The sequence below is a fragment of the Acomys minous genome (assembly GCF_964271855.1).
Source record: "Acomys minous genome assembly, chromosome: 10".
NCBI lineage: Eukaryota > Metazoa > Chordata > Mammalia > Rodentia > Muridae > Acomys > Acomys minous.
In genome coordinates, this window is record NC_140491.1 from 70,297,937 (window position 1) to 70,317,447 (window position 19,511).

Sequence of the window (19,511 nt, forward strand, 5' to 3'; positions counted from 1 at the left end):
CCAGCCCCAGATGCTGACTGTGGTAAACACCTTTAATCCCAGCACTCCAGAGGCAGAGGCAGGCAGATCTCTGTGAGTTCAAGGCTAGCCTGGTCTACAAAGTGAGAGACCAGGCTGGCCTCTGCCTCCCAAGGACTGGGATTAAAGGCATGTTCCACCATGCCCAGCTGTCACTATTGATCTTGAATGGCTTCTCAGTCCTCTGTCAAATAAGGATGCCTCAGTGACCAGCCTAAGGACTCTAGGCTAGCCTATTGCATCCCTGGGCCATCTCTTCTCTTTCCTCTGGGAAACTAGCATGACCTTTGACCCCAGTCTGACCCAACTGTTCTCAATGGTCTTTTCTTTCAAGGAGTTCTTGAGCCTGGCTATGTTTCTGGGGCACGGTGCTATCCGCCCCCCCTTGCCTCCTGGGTCTAAGGAGTGAAATGGAAAAAGACTGCACACAGACCTCAGGAACACATTCGGCACTGCCTGTAACAGGCTATCAGCTAGGATGACACAGCTTTGGGGAGAAGCTCGGGGCCCACTACCAAATCATCTCACGGGTGATGTCAGGAGGGAGGAGGCCTTACCTTCTAAGCTGACACCAGAAGGGTCATAGATGTCCCTGTTGGGTCCCAGGCCAACAGCACAGTGAAGGATCTGGAATTTGGGAGAAAGGAAACATTTTAACGAGAAGTAGCACTGTGGGGGTCATGGGGTAGGAAATGAAGGATGCTCCTCCCCAAGACCGGTCAGCCAGGACTCTGGGAAAACTTCTTAATAACTGTTCTACTAGCCCAACAGATGTGGCCATACTTTGGAAAGTGGCTAGTGGGACAGAGAGAGAAGGGAGAGCAGAAGAGGCTGGCCTCGATGGGGCATTCCAGGAATGGGGGCTTTTCAAGCAGACCCACGTGGCCCATTCTGGGTGTTGTTGGGTGATTACTGTGTGCTGTCACAGCTGCAGGGATTCCTTGTGGGTTGGCAGGAAGTTGAGAAATGGTGTTGAGCTTCTGATGCCACCCAGAGGTGTCCAGCCAGGGACATAGAAAGGTAGGAGGGTGACAAAGCAGAAACTGGGATCGATTGCCACATCTTCTGGGGTCTGACTCCCATGGGACTGACCTTGAACTCAGACACCGCTGGGGGTCACACATGAAGGTGACAGAAACCTTGGCAGGGTCTGAGGCTGTGAGGGAAGTGACCTAAGCCCTCGGGGACCCCTGGCTCTCCCACCTTGTTTTGCTCCTGTCGGGTGCCACATGGGTGCTGAAGATGCGGGGACTGTCATCATATGGAGATGAGTCTAATGGGCACAAGGGCATGAGAACAGGGAACTGACGTGATATCACAGTGTCCAGCTGGGGGTGGGGTGGGGCTAATGCCTGTCATCCCAGCATTTGTGAGGCTCCCACAGGAGGATCTCAGACAGTCCTGGACTGTGCTTGGAACAAACTAGGGTCATCTGGGAAGAGGGAAAATGCCCCCATCGTTGACCTGTGGGCACGTCATCGCATTTTTCTTCTCTCTTTCTCTCTCTCTCTCTCTCTCTCTCTCTCTCTCTCTCTCTCTCTCTCTCTTGTTGTTTTGTTGTTGTTGTTGTTAGTGATTGATGTAGGAGGAGGGTTCAGCCTGCTTGTGGACAGTGTCACCCCCGTACAAGTGATCTTAGGTAGTTATAAGAAAGGTAGTTGATGGGCTGGAGAGATGGCTCAGAGGTTAAGGCCACCGACTGCTCTTCCAGAGGTCCTGAGTTCAATTCCCAGCAACCACATGGTGGCTCACAACCATCTGCCATGTGATCCAATGCCCTCTTCTGGCCTGCAGGTGCGCATGCAGACAGCACTGTATACATAATAGTGAATAAATCTTTAATATTTATTTATTTATTATGTATACACCATCCTGCCTGCATGTACACCTGCATGCCAGAAGAGGGCACCAGATCTCATTATAGATGGTTGTAAGCCACTATGTGGTGGCTGGGAATTGAACTCAGGACCTCTGGAAGAGCAGCCAGTGCTCTTAACCACTGAGCCATCTCTCCAGCCCCAATAGTGAATAAATCTTAAAAAGAGAGAGAGAGAGAGAGAGAGAGAGAGAGAGAGAGAGAGAGAGAGAGAGAGAGAGAAAGAAAGAAAGGTAGTTGAATGTGAGCCTGAGGAACAAGCAGTAAGCTGACTCCTTCCTGGCCTCTGCTCCAGTTCCTGCCTCTAGGTTCCTGCCCTGTCTTCCCTCAGGATGGACTGTGATGTGGGAGTTCAGTCGTGAGCTGAAATAAAGCCTTTCCCCCCACGTTGCTGTCAGTCACGGTGTTTGTCACAGCAGCAGAAAGCAAGCTGGGACAGCTACATAGATCCTGTCTGAAGTGATACATTTGGGTGTGCCCATTGGAAAGGGTGGTTGACAAGGAAGGGTCTTCCTGAGGAGCTGAGGGACCAGGAGCCCTGCTAGCAATGCGATGAGAGCAGTCCAGGAAGAGAATGCAGCAAGAGCGAGATTCTGAGGTGGGGGTGGTCAGAAGGTGGCTACCGCTGGAGGTATTCGCAGGTAGTGGGAAGGAAATTTCCTGCTAGTGCTCTGAGCCACCTCTGCCCTTTCTCACCGGGGGAGGGTTATTTTCTCCACTTCACAGAGAAGAAGGCTGCATCTACAGCTGAATGGCTATATGAAAAACAGTCTGCCTGGTGGTGATGGAGCACGCACCTTTAATGCCAGCACTGGGGAGGCAGAGGCAGGCATACGTCTTGAGTACGAGGCCAGCCTGGTCTAACAGAGTGTGTTTCAGGACAGCCAGGACTACACAGAGAAACCCTGTCCTGAAAACAACAACAACAACAACAATAACATCAACAGAAAAACAGCCTGAGCGATCAATCCCAGCTCTCAGATCTCTAGCGGAGGCAGCTGGATCTTGGTGGGTTCGAAGTCGGCCTGAAATATGGGCGACTGTGTCTCAAAAGCAAAAATGTTTCTTCCTTGCCTATCTGAAACTGAAAATTAAAGTTCACATTTTGCTTTTCGTTTGAGCCGACAACCCTTCCATCCTGAAACCCGGTACTGCTTCTCTCTTGCTTCATTTCCTGTCCCCTGTCACTTCCCTGGTAATTTCAGAAATAGAGAAGCGCAAGTCCCCAAGGCCAGCAGCCATTGCACGGTGGCTCAGACCTGGAGATCTCGCCCTCTCTTCTTTCTAGGCCCTTGGCACACAAGGAGTAGAGTAAAAAGCCAAAGTAGGCAGGCCCCGCCCCCAACGTCAAGACCTCTCGCCCAGCCCGGAGGTCTCTGAGACAGCCACGCAAGGGCTGGCCTGAGCTGCGCAGACCCCGCCCCCTGTGCTCGAAGTCTCCGCCCCTCCGTCAGGCCCCGCCCAGGCCCCCGGCTTCACCGTTGTAGCTTCTGGGCTGCTGAAGCCGCGGCGGCAGCACCGCCTCCTCTCCGGGGCCCGGTTCCAGCCCCTCTGGCCCGGCCCACTGGACATGGAGCTCCGAACAGCGCATCCTGAGACCCCGGCGCGCACCAGCCTACCCATCCGGTTAGCACTCAGCTTGGGGAGGGGACGGTGGAAGCTAGCAGGGTGAAAACCCTACATCCTGCCTGCCCCAGGCCTCTCTCTCCATCGTAGAGAGTGGGATTGGATAGGGAAGAAATTCTGACTCCTGGCTTTCTTTGCCTGCCTCTGAGCGAATGGGTGACCTTGAGCCGAGAGTGCTCAAGTGTCCTCTGCCTCTCCTTCCCTGTCTGCACCTTGGGGATTGGTTTGGCAAGGTCTCTGAACCCACATCCTTTAGGATGGAGATTGTTGTTGCATGCTTGGAGACTTTAAGGATTTTGGTTCCTGGGCCCGTTTGCCTTGACCTGGATCTGTGTCTTCCCTTGCCTCAGTTTCCCTCATATCCTGGGACCAGCTTCTAGCCTTTCCCATCCCAAGCTCTGGAGACAGCAGCCTCCGGACTGCTGAGGGCAAGGACAGCATGAAGGCCCCGGTAAGTGACATGGAAGAAGAGAAAGCTGGCTAGGATTTGGGGGCAACCTGGCCAGAACTTCGCAGCCACCTTCCCATGCCAAGAGTTTTTTTGTTTTGTTGTTGTTATTATTATTTTTATTTATTTATTTATTTATTTTTGGTTTTTCGAGGCAGGGTTTCTCTGTGTTAGCCTTGACTGCCCTGGACTCACTTTGTAGACCAGGCTGGCTTCGAACTCACAGCGCTCCACCTGCCTCTGCCTCCCAAGTGCTGGGATTAAAGATGTGCGCCACCACGCCCAGCTTCCAACGTCGGGAGTTACAGTGATCATCCCAACCCCGTTTGGTGTTGGGCATAGAACACAGAGCCATACACCAGCTGAGCACCTACCTACACAAAGCCCCACCCACAGCCCCAGGGTTGCTGCTGTGCCACCACCCTGTTCCTGAGGCTGTGTGACCCCAGGGAGGGGCTTCCTTTTTTGGTTTTACTTTGTTCTCACTTAGAATTGGAAGTAGCGGTACAGTTGTCACCAAGTGGAGGGGGTGAGACTGGGTGTGAAGGTTCGGGTCAGCTGCTCTTGTCTTTACTGTGAGCACCCCAAATGTTGGAGTGGGGAGATTAGTCACCACTGCCTGAGTCAAGGTCTCCGGTCCCTTGTGGGCAGGGGACCAGTTGCTGTGCCGAGCCAGAGGCCTCAGGAGCTGTGAACCCTGTCTCCTGGACAACTGGCCACAAAGAGATTTATTTTTAGAAACTGATGTAGCTTTATGGACAGACAAGGAAGGGTGTCCCGCTGGCAGGATGTGGGGGGGCTGTTCTGAGTCTCTGGTTTTCTGGGCACACTGGCCAGCTCCCTCTGTTTCCTCTGGGGTGGCCTTGGGCCTAGAGCAGAAGCTCAGAGAGTCACAGGTACTGAGATGGATGGCCCAGCACAAAGTGGCTGACACCTGGGCTAGGACCCTTGCAAAGCTTTCTGGGTGCCCTGTGGGTGTGCAGGAGGCCACTCCCATGAGAGGACTAGAGGGTTTCTCTCGGTGGCCTTTGGTATGTCTTTCTAGAAGTGGGAGTCACCGAGGGGGAGCATTCCAACTACTGAAAGCATTTTCTGTTTTGTTTTGTTGTGTTTTGTTTTTGTCTGTTTGTTTTGTTTTTGAAACAAGGGTTCAGTCTGTAGCCCAGGACAGCCTGGAACTCACAGTGTAGCCCAGGTTGGCCTCAAACTTGTAACAGTCTGTCTGGCCTCAGGCAAGGGATGAGCTATTGTGCCTGGAGATATTGATCTAATCTATTTGCTTACCCAGATGTGGGGTGGTTGTGAGGCACCCTGCCTGGGCTCTGGGAACGTGGCTCCTTTGCAAGCACAGGAAGCTCACCACTGAGCCCTCTTTCCAGCCCTTGGAGGCATTTCTTCACTCCCCCTACCCCACCCCACAAGACAGGTTTCTCTGTGTAGCCCTGGCTGTCCTGGACTCTTTGTAGACCAGGCTGGCCTCAAACCCATAGAGATCCACCTGCCTCTGTGCTGCCCAGCTCTCTGGTTTTTTGTTTTGTTTTGTTTGTTTTAAATATTTATTTATTTATTATTATGTATTCAGTGCTGTCTTCATGTACACCTGCAGGGCAGAAGAGGGCATCAGATCACATCATAGATGGTTGTGGGCCACCATGAGGTTGCTGGGAATTGAACTCAGGACCTCAGGAAGAGCAGTCAGTGCGCTTAACCTCTGAGCCATCTCTCCAGCCCCTTTTTGAGACAGGGTTTCTCTATGTATCCTTGGCTGTCCTGGTCAAATTCACAGCGACCCACCTGCCTTTGCCTCCCAAGTGTTGAGATAAAAGGCGTACACCACCACTGTCAGGCGCACCCAGTTCTCTGAAGGCATTTCTTTTTATTTTAAAAGATTTGTTTATTTATTATGTATACAATGCTCTGCCTGCAGGCCAGAAGAGGGTGCCAGATCTCAGATCTCATTATAGATGGTTGTGAGCCACCATGTGGTTGCTGGGAATTGAACTCAGGACCTTTGGAAGAGCAGACAGTGCTCTTAACCTCTGAGCCATCTCACCAGCCCCCTTGAATGCATTTTTTTTTTTTTAGGGCACAAATGATTTTTTTTTTTTTGAAGGCATTTCTTAAGTGATGTTTCTCTCAAGTCCCCTTCCACCTCCTGGACTGCCCACTCAGGTCCTAGCATCAGCCCTGGGGACACAGTGGGTCAGCTGAGGGTGGAGTGATGGAGGTAGGGTCATGGGGGGTAGCACTGGCCTGGGCTGAAGACCATTGAGACCCCAGACTGCATAGTGTATCTGGGCTCTGGGTGAGAATTTGGGTTCTGCCATTTGGATTTAAGACCCCAACCTGGACCCTGAACCCCTGCTTATGTGGCTTCATCCTATGTATATCGAGTCAGTGTCCTGACCCTGGAGGAGGGGACTTGGGGGAGCTATTTCTAGATTCAAGGGCCAAGAGGGAGCTGGGCACCCCCTGAAGAAGGCCTCATCAGTGGAGATGGGGTTCTACTGTGGAGGTTCTACACGGGGAGGCTGGGTCTTATCCGCAGGCACTGCACTGGCACCTGACCACTGTCTCCTTCAGGGTCGCCTTCTGCTCCTCATACTGTGTGCCTTGACGTTCTCTGCTGGCTATGTCTTCCTGTGCTGCTGGGCTTGCCTTCCCCTCTGCCTGGCCACCTGCCTGGACCACCCTCTCCCTGTGGCCCCCAGACCTACTGTGCCAGGACCCCTGCACTTCAGTGGCTACAGCAGTGTGCCAGAAGGGAAGGTAAGTGAGCCAGGCAGTGCTAAGGAGCCAGAGTTCCTTAGGCCCTCAAAGAAGATTTTCTTTTTTTCCTTTTGTGTGTGTGGATGTGGATGTATGTGGAGGTCAGCCTTGGGTTTTGTTTCTCAGACCTTGACCACATTTATATATACATATATACACACATGAACAAATACATATATGTGTGTGTGTGTGTGTAAAATTATTTTATTTATGATGTATATAGTGTTCTGTCTGCATGTACACCTGATTGCCAGAAGAGGGCACCAGATCTCCTTAAAGATGGTTTTGAGCCACTGTGCAATTGCTGGGAATTGAACTCAGGACCTCTGGAGGAACAGTCAGTGCTCTTTTAACCTCTGAGCCATCTCTCCAGCCCCATAATTTTTTTTTTTTAATCACTGCCTGGAATTAAGTTGGCTAGCCTAGCCAGTGAGCCTTGGGGAACTACCTGTCTCTAGTTCCTTGGTGCTGGGATTACAAGTGCATGCCACACTGCCCAGCTCACTCGCCTGCCCTTCCTCTCCCTCCTGCCTTTTCTTCCTTCCTTCCACAGGGCCAGAGCCCTCTCCCCAGCCTCCACTTGTTTTTCCTCAGTGGGAAATGCAGATTTTGAATGTACCTTTTCTTTTCTTGTGCTGAGTGGAAACAATCTTTGGGCTTGTGAGGCCAGTTGGATGATACCTGATGGAAAGCTTTCCTTTGGGGCTGGCTTACAGTCATCACCCGCATGGCAGGACGCATGGCGGCATGCAGGCAGATGTGGTGCTGGAGAAAGACCCGAGATTCTACATTTGTTTGTTTGTTTGTTTGTTTTTGAGACAGGGTCTCTCTGTGTAGCCTTGGCTGTCCTGGACTCATTCTGTAGACCAGGCTGGACTTGAACTCACAGTGATCTGCCTGCCTCTGCCTTCCCAATGCTAGTATTAAAGGCGTGTACCATCAAGCCTGGCTAATTTATTTGTTCTTAAATCAACATCTTATTTAAAAAAAAAAAAAAAAGGACCTGAGGGGCATTACACAATGTCTTTTATTGAGTGGACATAATGTCCCTGTATTTCCCATATGCCTCTATAAACTGGACTTCCTCCAGGTGAGGGCCCAGCCTTTTCCTGGGAGCCCTGCCACTTGCTGGCTAATGAACCGGAGATGGAGTCACGGTGGTGGATGGAGTGGGATGGGTTTTACTGGGCCTGAGATCTGGCTGGGGGCTCACATCTGTAGTCCCAGCACCTGAGGCCCAGGGCAGTCTCTGTGTAACAAGACCTCATTTCAAAAGAAGTGAGGCAGGACCAGGGAGATGGCTCAGGCATGACGTGTGAGCTGTGCAGGTGTCTGTCAGGACTGGGGAGTGGACCCCCAGAACCCACAACAAGTGAGGGCAGCTTGGCATCTTGCTGTAATCCCCTATCTGGGAAGATGGGCTCCCCATGGTACAACAGCTAGCCAGTCTAGGCAAAGTGTGGTTTCTGGTGTATGGGGAGGGACCCTGTCTCAGTATACACGATGGAGAATGATCAAGGAAAACACTCTATATCAACCTTGGGCCTCCACATGGATGTGTGTCCACACGTGCAAACACACGAACAAGTTAACATATTGTAACAGAATTCATCAATTTTTTTTTTGTTTTGTTTTTTGAGACAGGGTTTCTCTGTGTTAGCCTTGGCTGCCCTGGACTTGCTTTGTAGACCAGGCTGGCCTCGAACTCACAGCGATCCACCTGCCTCTGCCTCCCAAGTGCTGGGATTAAAGGCGTGTGCCACCACCGCCCGGCCCCAGAATTCACCAATTTTCAGTAAACAGTTCGTGGAGCTTTTTCGTTATAGACAGGGTCTCACTACATAGCCCTTAGCTGGTCTGGAACTTGCTATGTAGACCAGGCTGACTTTGAACTTACAGAGATCTGCCTGCCTCGGCCTCCCGAGTGCTGGGGCTAATGGCGTGTGTCATCATACCTGGCCAGTGAGTTTTGACAGAAGTAGGAGAGCCTGGATAACCTTCACCTTGATGGCACAGAACTTTTCTGTCACCCCCCCCAAAGGTTCTCTTGGGCCCTTCTGCAGCCCTCTCTGGCTCTCAGAAGGGCTAGGGGAGGCTTGGAGCATAGAGAATTTTTTCCTTTCCACCGTGTGTACTGACTTCGGCAGCCTGTCCTGAAACCCACCCTTTGTCGCCCCTCTCCCCTCCCCAGCTCTTTCTTCCCTTGTGCTTTTTCTATAGCTGTTCTCACAAGAGGGTCAGCAGATTTTTTGCACACCCACTTCACAGATGAAGGGTGACATGCCTTGCCCAAGGCCCTGGCACTAGGAAGCTCATTTTATAAACAGAAGTGTGTGCACTTGGGCTTGGGCAGGGCAAGGGGTAGGGGGCCTAGGTGGTTCTGAAGAGCTGAGCGTATGTTTACTTAATGAATGCATGACATCCAGTAGGTGCCAGAGGCCTCTCTTTATAAGTGCTTTATAAATATTTGACCATGTAACTCTAACAAGGTCCCAATGATGTCGGGACTTTTTAGGGCCTAGGGAGCAGCAACGGCACTGGCTTACAGCTGATAAGGAAGTCTGGGAAAGTCATTTTCATTTGTCTGGCTTGCCAAGTGGGCAAACATGTGGCTGCCACCTATAGTCCCAGCATTTGTGAAGCTGAAGCAGAAGAAATGCCATGAGACATGCCTGGGCAACAAAGCGAGACTTAACTATCACTAATGAAACCCCGGGGCCAACCAGGTAGCCTAACGGGTGACCGCGCTTCCTACAAAGCTTGCAGGCCGATGAGTTCTACCCATGGAACTCAGGTGGTGGCAGGAGAGAACTGACGTCACATGTGTACTATGGCATGTGCCCCATCCCCCCAAAATAAAAACAACCAAAGAGCCAGGCTGTGGTGGCACACACCTTTACTCCCAGTACTTGGGAGGCAGAAGTAGGCCGATCTCTGTAAGTTCGAGGCCAGTCTGGTCTACAGAGTGAGTCCAGGACAGCCAGGGCTACACGGAGAAACCCTGACTCCGAAAACCAAAACCAAACCAAACCAACACCCCCCCCCCCAAAAAAAAAAAACCTAAAACAAGCAAGCAGAAAAACCACAGTAAATCCTAGTCCTCGGAACTGATTCAACCATCAGGCCTGTGACTAGGCATGTGGCGGCATGAGGGGAAGGGGCAGCAGCTGGCGCTGAGGACTCCTGATCTCTCTCTCTCTCTCTCTCTCTCTCTCTCTCTCTCTCTCTCTCTCTCTCTCTCTCTCTCTCTCTCTCTCTCTCTCCTTCCCTCTGAAGCCACTTATCCGAGAGCTGTGCCGCAGCTGCGCAGTGGTGTCCAGCTCGGGCCAGATGCTGGGTTCCGGCCTGGGTGCCCAGATCGATGCTGCTGAGTGTGTTCTGCGCATGAACCAGGCCCCCACCGTGGGCTTCGAGGAGGACGTGGGCCAGCGCAGCACTCTGCGCGTGATCTCGCACACAAGCGTGCCGCTGCTTCTGCGCAACTATTCGCACTACTTCCAGCATGCTCGAGACACGCTCTATGTGGTGTGGGGCCAGGGCAGGCACATGGACCGGATGCTGGGCGGCCGCACCTACCGCACGTTGCTGCAGCTCACCAGAATGTACCCAGGCCTGCAGGTGTACACCTTCACTGAACGCATGATGGCCTACTGCGACCAGATCTTCCAGGATGAGACAGGCAAGAACCGGTGAGCCGGGGACCCTTGGCATCTGGGGCGGCCTCTGAGGTCCATCCCAGATAACTGAAGTGAGAGTTACTTCCGGTTGGTGGTGTGGCTCCGTTGGCAGAGTGCTTGCTTGGCATGCGTGAGGCCCTGGGTTCCATCCCTAGCAACACGTAAACTGACCTTGCACACCACTGTGATCCCAGCACTCAGGAGGTAGAAGCATGGAGGTCAGGAGTTCAAGGTCATCTTCAGCTACATAGGGAGTTCCGTTGAGTTAGCCTGGGCTCTGTGAAACTACTTCAAAAATGAGCAAGAATGGGTTGGAGAGATGGCTCAGAGGTTAAGAACAGTGACTGTTCCTCCAGAGGTCCTGAGTTCAATTCCCAGCAACTATGTGGTGGCTCACAACCATCTATAATGAGATCTGGTGCTCTCTTCTGGCGGGCAGGTGTACATGCAGGCAGAGTGCTGTATACGTAATAAATAAATCTTTTAAAAAATGAGCAAGAATAAAAATAAAGCAAAACCTCAACTGCCTTTGGGCCTCAGGCTCAGAGTTCAGCAGCCTACACCAGACAGCTCTTCACCTCCGTAATGTGCCCTGGCCCCCTCAAATGCTCAAATGTGTTCCCAGCAGCATGCTTTGTGCCTTCTACCTAGAGCATTCGTCCAAATTTTCCCATGATTGGCTTTTTCTGGCTGCTGTGGTCTGAATGAACTGTAGTGACTCGGGAAAGCCCTCCTTGACCACCTCCTCTGAAGGAGTGCCCCCCCATACTCTACATTTTCTCCCTTTCTAGCTGCTGACACCACCTGACATATGTTTACGTATTTCCTCCCTGAGTGTTAGCACCAGGTGGGGCAGGTGCTGGGCCATGCTTAGCCTGAATAGGGGAGCCAGCCTGTACCCTTAGGAGAGGAAGAGGGGGAGACCTTCTGCTTGGGGAGTACCCAGAGCTGCCACCAAGACAGCTGAGGCTTGGGGCTGCCACAGCACCTTGACTCAGGCGGGATGGGGGGGGGCGGGGCATGGGCAAGACTGACAGGGTTCTCTCTTCAAAGCCACCTTGAAGTCTCCTCATTTCACAGCTGGGCCACTGAGGCTGAGGGTTGCAGGAGTGAGTGGGGTGCCTTACAGCAGAGGCAGCGTTGGACGGGAAGAAGACTTAAACAGACCCCCTCGCTTTTACCCAGGGTGCTCTCTTGTACCTGTGGTCTTCCTAGGCCTGGTTCTTCGGGGCCCTAAGCCCATCATCAGCTTGGGCTGCAAGACTAAACAGACCTTGTTAGCATGCAGCTTCTGCACTGCGGACCTCAGGCTGGCTTGCCACCCCGTCCCCGTCCCCGTCCCCGTCCCCGCCCTCCCTGGACCCCTTTCTAGTTGTCAGGTAGGAGTGGAGGATGTCAGGAGGGGTCATTAACGGTGTCCCACCCTTCCCAGGAGGCAGTCCGGTTCCTTTCTTAGCACTGGTTGGTTCACCATGATCCTGGCCCTGGAGCTGTGTGAGGAGATTGTGGTCTACGGGATGGTCAGTGACAGCTACTGCAGGTCAGACTGGCACCCAGGCTGGGGGTGGGGGTTGGGGGTGGGGGTGAGGGGAGGAGGGGAAGGGGTGAGGCCTTGAGCCAGAGGATCTGTGAGCTGTGAAGGCTTCGTGATAGGTGACCCAGGCACAGGCACCCCCAAATGTAGGCCTTTGGGGAAAAGTGTAACCTTTAGCTGGGCATAGTAACCCCACTTAGGAGGTGGAGGCAGGCAAGTCAGGATCAGAGGTGATCTTGGTTCCACACACATCAAGTATGTCTCCCCCATCCCCTGCCATGCCCCAACCCCGCCCCGCCCGCCTTTTTGAGAGCCTCTCAAAAAACTCAAACCAAAACGGAAACTTGCTCATCTCTCAGAAGGTTGTTGAGCCCTCAGAGGACGTGTGTCTAACCTTTGACAATGCTGCATGACACATTGTCACCTACAGAGTTCACACTTAAGAACCATGCCACCAGGCTGGGCACTGTGGCGCATGCCTTTAATCCCAGCACTTGGAAGGTAGAGGCAGGCAGATCTCTGTGAGTTCGAGGCCAGCCTGGTCTACAAAGTGAATCCAGGACAGCCAAGGCTACACAGAGAGACCCTGACTCAAAAAAGAAAAGAAAAAGAACCATGGCATCAAGTTACCAAATAGGGGGCTGGTGGAACAGCGCAGTGGGTAAAGACGCTTGCCGCCAAGTCTTACAGCCTAGGTTCAATCCCCGGGGCCCACATGATGGAAAGCGAGAACTGACTTAAGTTCTCTTTGGACTTCCTATGTACATTGTGGCAGGTTCTTACCCACCCTACACACACACACACACACACAAATACATAAATGAATGCAAAAAAAAATTATGTTGCCAAAAAGATTTGGCAAAGTGGGCCTTGGCTTGAGTCTACCAGATGGAATAATCTTTAAAAGTGTGCTCACCACCCCACTCCGCCCCCCCAAGCCTATACTATTTTAATAAAATACTACAACTTTAGTAGCATTGTTACTTAAATACTGAGTTCAGATGTGGATATGGAATTGTATTATGACAATACTACATCATTACATTTCAGTATTACTAAGGAGTTTGGAAAAGATCCCAGGTTTTCACCCCTTTCGCTTCAGAACCTGTATCTTGGGCACATGAACAAAATGGTTAGAGCAGGGCCCCTGCCATGGCTGGCCTGCAGAGTGCCTCTGGACAGGTGGGCATGCAGGACTGACAGTCCTGGGCATGGGCGTCAGGCACTGCTCCTACAGTGAGTGACACCTCTCCTATGGTGAATTTATCCTTTTGGCTTGCTCTGCCTGCAGTTGAACACCTTACTCCAGATGGGCTGCTGGGGTGTGCTTTTTCTGACCCACAGTCACCCAGCTGGCAAGAAGCAGTTTCTGAGGCCTGGCCAGTGGGCTCCACACCTGCTGGCCTTCTGCCATTCCGTCCAGATGCGGGTGTCCGTCCCTCGGCCGAGCAGCTGAGGCACAGCTGGAGGTGGGCAGCCCTGAGGTCTTGTGTCTTTCCCACCTGACTCTGTTCCCTCCCCACAGTGAGAAGAGCCCCCACTCTGTGCCTTACCACTACTTTGAGAAGGGCCGGCTGGATGAATGTCAGATGTACCTTCTGCATGAGCAGGCGCCACGGAGTGCCCATCGGTTCATCACCGAGAAGGCTGTGTTCTCTCGCTGGGCCAAGAAGAGGCCCATCGTATTCGCTCACCCATCCTGGAGGGCCAAATAGTTCCCGTTGCCAGTGGCTGCCAAGCCTCCACTGGGCTTCCGTGGGCCCTGTAACCCATTCCGGCCCACCACACTCATGAACACTGACTTTATGACCCTCGGCTTCTGCCTGATGCCAAGTGGTACCTGGGGTTTCCGTTTACTCCACACTGGGTGCCCCTGGAGAAATCTCGGGCCTTGTGACTAGAAGGGAAGTCAAGGAGGGTGCTCTTCATACCCACCTCCCGCCCCCAGGAGAACCTTCATCTTCATTTTGGGGTTGTGGCCTTTGCCCTGGGGCTCCCCTCACCAGCATCGTGACTTTGTGCCAGTCTTGGATTCTCCCCTCCTACCTATCCCCAGCCACGTGGTGCCACATTCTCAGGCTGGTTGGTGGCCCTGGTTGGTGCAGCCTGGAACCTGGGATTTGATGGGTGCAAGGGCCACCTGAGCATCAGCCTCCCGGGACTGTCTCAGGAGTGCACCGGTAAATGTGTATTTTGTGGACACTGTGTCTAGTGTGGTAACAGATGTGGGCTGAGGGTTAGGACACAGGCCTGTAACCTCTTCGCTAGAGCACAGACTGAGCAGTCCAGCCCATATTCTAGGCCTGCAGCCATCTACTCTTCCAGCATTGTAGCTGGGCATCAGCCCCACAGCCTCCTGCCCCAACATCTCCCGAGCCGGGCTCTCTTACAGTCTGACCACAGGACACTGCTGGTCCAGGAGCGCCATTCTGTCCCCACTCAGCAGAAACAGGAGCAAGGCCTGGATGGACTCGGGATGAGAAAGAAATTCCACCCAACATCGCTTCCCTGTCCCATGAGTCACATTCCAAAATCTTTGCCAGTCAGACTGCCCCGTTAACAGTGGGATTTTGTCCCTTTGCGAGATGGAGGCAGAGGGCAGCTCATGGTGGCGCTGCCTGGAGGGAGTGGTCTCCGGGGCCGGCCCTTTCTCTGAACCTTGCTTTTCAGTACTAGAACGCATTAACTACCATCCTGCGGTTGGTGAGGGTGTGACCACCCTGAGGAGGGAGCCGGTGCTCACTCAGATGAGGTAGCCTATAGGCTAGCTTTCCTGAGGTGGCAGGGCTGGGATGCTCGCTCTCAGGCTGGGGAGCTCACCGCTGCCCCTTCTCCCTTAGAAAGGCTGAAGAATGGAGCCTGTAGAATTTAGCTCTGGGCTTGGCTCCAGAGCGCTGAACAACCCCCCACCCCCACCCGCGTATGAGCTCTGCAGTCTCCAGGAGCCCTGTGCTCAGCTTAATCTCTCCTGCTGCAAACTTGAAATTCTTTTAGGTTCTGGTTTTTAACTTATAGGTTCTGCTTTTGTACTGGATCCCACAAATGGCAGACACACACACCCATCTCTCTCTCTCTCTCTCTCTCTCTCTCTCTCTCTCTCTCTCTCACACACACACACACACACACACACGTGCACACACACACACACACACACACACACACACACGCACGGCACCCTGAGGACTCCTGTGCCCTAGCCCAATCCTCCCTCCTACCCATTTTCTTCAGGAGTAATTGGAGACCTGGCCCCTGGCTCAGCACTGCCCTTGATCCCTCCCTATCCAGTGTCAGGTGGCCCGGAAGCCTTATAAGTAGGTGGGAGGGAGGGGCTTGAGTTGGGGAGCCTGGGATGCAGGCTGGATGCCAAGCCACTTCCTCAGGCTGGTGGTGCTGAGGGGCTGTGAGTAGGAACAGGGCAGCGGTGAGCAGTGGGTGAGTGGAGGCCCTGGCAGCAGGCCCAGCCCTGACTCTCGCACTCTGCTCTGCTCTCTGGCTCTGTTTGGTTAGAACCTTTCTGGGTTTCAGTTTCTCCATGTATAAAGGCAATAAAGTAGTTCCTACCTCACGAGACTGTATGAGTTCAGAGATGCTAAGCTGCCCCTTGGCACTTGTGTGTGGAAGCCACTATTTAAGTGGGGTGCCCTCCTCTGTGGGTGGTCCTGCCCCACCCTGGAATAGGTGATGTCAGTACAGAAAATAAGAGTTCTCATCTATTTGTTTTTTATTATTATTTGTTTCTTTGTTTCAAGACAGGGTTTCCTTCTTTCTTCTTTTTTTCTTTCTTTCTTTTTTTTTTTTGTTTTTTTTTTTTTGTTTTTTTGTTTTTTTTTTTTTTGAGACAGGGTTTCTCTGTGTAGCCTTGGCTGTCCTGGACTCGCTTTGTAGACCAGGCTGGCCTCGAACTCACAGCGATCCGCCTGCCTCTGCCTCCCAAGTGCTGGGATTAAAGGCGTGCGCCACCACGCCCGGCTTTTTGGTTTTTTGAGACAAGGTTTCTCTATATAGCCCTTTCTGTCCTGGACTCTCTTTGTAGACCAGGCTGGCCTGGAATTCACAGAGATTAGCCTGCCTCTGCCTCACACATGCTGGGATTAAAGGCGTGCCCCACCACGCCTGGCTTAGATTTCTCATATTAATGGGAATAGTTTCTTCTGGAGTTGCTTTGAATGACGTGTCCCAGGAAAACAGATTCAGGTTACCACAAATTCCATGTTCCAACGTGGAAACAGTTTCATGAAATTTTATAGTTTTGCAGAAGAAAGTCCTAAATCCAGGCAGGTTTAAAATACATTAGTGGGCGCACACCTTTAATCCCAGCACTTGGGAGGCAGAGGCAGGTGGATCACTGTGAGTTTGAGGCCAGCCTGGTCTACAGAGCGAGTCCAGAACAGCCAAGGCTACACAGAGAAACCCTGTCTCGAAAAACCAAAGGAAAACAAACAAACAAACACCAGAAACAAATAAAATACGTTGGTGGGCACATCAGAGAGGCGGGCACTGCAAGATGAGGGGAAGGCTCTTATAGGCCTGAGATGCTCTTCTGATGGCGTTCTTGGCTTTGGGTTTTTAAAAACCACGGATCTGCTGAGTTAATGGCAAAGGTTTTATCTCTTAGTTGCAGGACATTCTGACAAAGATAGATAAGGAATGCCTGTTGGATGCTAAAGGTGGTCCTAAGATAAGGTGATTTTAGCCTCTAGGCCTTCACTGTAGGCATAGGTTCTTTCTACTTTTCACTCACCAGTAGGTAATGGGGTTTCCACTCCGTTAGAAGCCTCCCCACCCGTGCCCTCACCCTGGGTGTCCAGAGCCAAGAGACCCCTTGGTCCCGAAGGGAGCTACCCCTTTATCCCTGTTTCCTAGCCACCAGGAAATGCTGGCCCAACCCTTGGGTCCAAGCACACAGGAATGCTTGTGGCCCAGCCCTGCCTCTGGGTGAGGCCTCTGGGTTGGCCTGAATAATTGTATTTCTCAGGGAGACTGTCACCTACTTCCTCCAGGCACACAAAGATGCCCTCTTGATGGGTACGGTCCTTGGCGCAGGGTCTACTGAAGACTGTCCCGCGATGAAGCTGAAGAGCCCCTTTCTTTGCCACTGTGGGCCAGGTACCTGCTGGAAGGTGAGTAGGGGCAGGGAGCTGCGCGCGCAGCCCTGAGGCGTTGTGGGCTCAAACAAGTTTACAGACTCGGAGCCTCTTGTGTCCCTATCCCTCCTCTGGCTCCTGTGTCTCTCAGCAAACTCGCTTCCAGCTAGGTGAGGCCCACAGCCGCGGGGTACGTTAGGACTTCTTCCTGGAGTGGCGGGGGGTGGGGGGTGGTCTCGGCTGAGGTCCGAGCTGCTCTCTGGTGTATGTTCAGAGAGGAAAGGACTCCCCCACCCCTGTGCTTACTAGGGACAGTTGGCCACCCCTGTCCATGGAGACCCAGGTATTTCCTGGTCTGTGACCACAGTACGAGACTCTGTTTAGGGTCCCAGTGTCCTCTGTTGGGGATGAAGGTTGGAGTTGCCCAGGCCTGGCTTCAGCTGAGCTCAGCACAGCTCTGGCTGTGGCACTGAGGTGGTAGGTGAGGAAGACTCCCAGGGGCGATCATGAGAGCACAAAGAAGTTTGCTAAAGAAGCCGGGCATGGTGGTGCGCGCCTTTAATCCCAGCCAAGCCTACGCAGAGAAACCCTGTCTCGAAAAACCAAAAAAAAAGAAAAGAAAAGATATTTGCTAAAGGAAGGGTTGAGGTGTAGTTTAGTGGTAGAATGTTTGCTAAGCACACCCAGGCCTCCCTCCCCCCTCTTCCAACACAAAGGTAAGATGCAGGACCCCCCCCCCATCCCACCACCACCACACCATACCCCCAGCCATGCTAGGCTGCTGTGCCTTGGGCCAGTTCTCTCAGGCTTGGGGTCTGTGTGCCTAACACCTCACAGGTCTAGATTAATGTCTGCCTGTTGCCTCTACATTCCCCAAGCTGGAGTCTCACTTTCTGGAAAGTGGGGTTCCAGTAGCTCCTCTGTCACAGGTTTCTCTTAAGGGTTCAGTGAGGGGTGTTTGAAAAGGGCTTAATAAAGAGGCAGACACCCCACTAATAGGGCTTTATGCTTTTCTTACCCACCCACTTGTTTGTTTCTTTTGTTTTGCTTTTGTTTTTCAAGGCAGGGTTTCTCTGTGTAGCCTCGGCTGTCCTGGACTCTCTTTGTAGACCAGGCGTTGAACTCACAGAGATCCACCTGCCTCTGCCTCCCAGATCCTGGGATGGCAGGTGCATCCTTCCTCTTCCATCCATTATTAGTACCACAAAGCAGGTGTTTCTGTTCTGGGAGTCCAGAAAGAAAAGCCAGCCCTCCTGGAACAAGTCCAGAAATGTGATGCGCTTGAGTGGAGGTCTCCAGCTGTGCTTTGGTCTGGGTCTGGCCTTAAGCATCCTTTCATTTCCAGAGTCCCTAGCAGGGCCTGGGGTAGGGAGAGGGGTTGTGGTGGGGACAGGAGTGCTTCCATGTCCCGCACAGCCTGCACTCTGCTCACGGTCCTTGCAAGTGACAGCACTCTGGTCCCTAAGCACTTAGCAGTCAACTTCATCACCTGCCTTGCGGTCCTTCTTCCTCACTGGCATCCTCTGTGGTTTCCTTTCTGGGCTGCTGGGCAGGCGGGGTCAGGAGGCCTGGGGTGCTGGCAGAGTAAGAGGTTCAGGAAGCAGTAAGTGTGAACACCTGAGGGCAGGGTTTCTGTGTCCTGCATCCTGCTTCCCCATCATGGTTGGAGGCAGGACTCTCTCTCTCTCTCTCTCTCTCTCTCTCTCTCTCTCTCTCTCTCTCTCTCTCTCTCTCTCACACACACACACACACACACACACACACACACACATACACACACACTTTTTTTTTAAATCCAGCTGTAAAATTAATTAATCTATTTATGTTATGTATTTGGGTGTTGTGCCTGCATATATGTCTGTACACCACGTGTGTGACTGGTGCCATTGGATGCCAGAAAAGGGCATTGAATCTCTTGGAATTGGAGTTGCACATGGTTGTGAGCCACCATGTGTACGCTGGGAATCTAGGTCCTCTGGAAGAGCAGCCAGCTTTATCACACTTGTTTTAATTAAAAACAAAAACAAAGTGTTAGCCAGTGGTGGTGGCAGCGCACGCCTTTAATTTTAGCACTTGGGCAGCAGAGGCAGGCAGGTCTCTGTGAGTTCGAGGCCAGCCTGGTCTACATACTGAGTTCCAGGAGAACCAGGGTTACACGGAGAAAGCATGTCTCAAAAAACCAAGCAAAACAAAATAAAGTGTTATTAACTTACCAAAGTAGATTTGGCATGGCAGAACATGCTCGTAATCACAACACTTTGGAAGGAGGTAGAAATGATCACAAGTTCGAGGCCACCCTTGGCCACATAGTGAATTTGAGGCTACCCTGGTTTAGTAAGACTGTCTCAAACCAACCAGCCAACCATAACTTTCTAAATTAATGCACTGCAAACAACTTAGAAGTTTATAAAGCTAAAGGTAATGGTAGCCCCTCCTCCTACCAACCTCTAGGGAGTTACCGCCCCAGTTCATTGTGGAT

The 19,511-nt window shown here is 52.3% G+C and overlaps 1 protein-coding gene across 2 annotated transcripts; it reads left to right on the plus strand.

Moving 5' to 3' along the window:
• The first annotated feature begins 3,347 nt into the window (after positions 1-3,347).
• On the plus strand, positions 3,348-14,148 carry ST6GALNAC4 (ST6 N-acetylgalactosaminide alpha-2,6-sialyltransferase 4). 2 transcript variants are annotated; one of them, XM_084799367.1, is made up of 6 exons: positions 3,350-3,520; positions 3,871-3,971; positions 6,552-6,737; positions 10,014-10,426; positions 11,847-11,954; positions 13,474-14,148. In XM_084799367.1, exons 2-6 carry the CDS (start codon positions 3,960-3,962, stop codon positions 13,661-13,663), a joined length of 909 nt encoding a protein of 302 aa, XP_084655493.1. In that variant the 5' UTR covers positions 3,350-3,520; positions 3,871-3,959; the 3' UTR covers positions 13,664-14,148. The 2 variants fall into 2 exon arrangements, with proteins under 2 accessions (XP_084655494.1, XP_084655493.1); XM_084799368.1 differs by lacking the exon at positions 11,847-11,954 and having other exon boundaries at positions 3,348-3,520.
• Positions 14,149-19,511: the final 5,363 nt, after the last annotated feature.

Bases quoted from the DNA above. Each gene is read 5' to 3' on its own strand.
- ST6GALNAC4 (XM_084799367.1), top strand. The intron at 6,738-10,013 runs GTAAGTGAGCCA...TTCCCTCTGAAG, and splicing joins GCAGTGTGCCAGAAGGGAAG to CCACTTATCCGAGAGCTGTG. The intron at 10,427-11,846 runs GTGAGCCGGGGA...CACCCTTCCCAG, and splicing joins GATGAGACAGGCAAGAACCG to GAGGCAGTCCGGTTCCTTTC.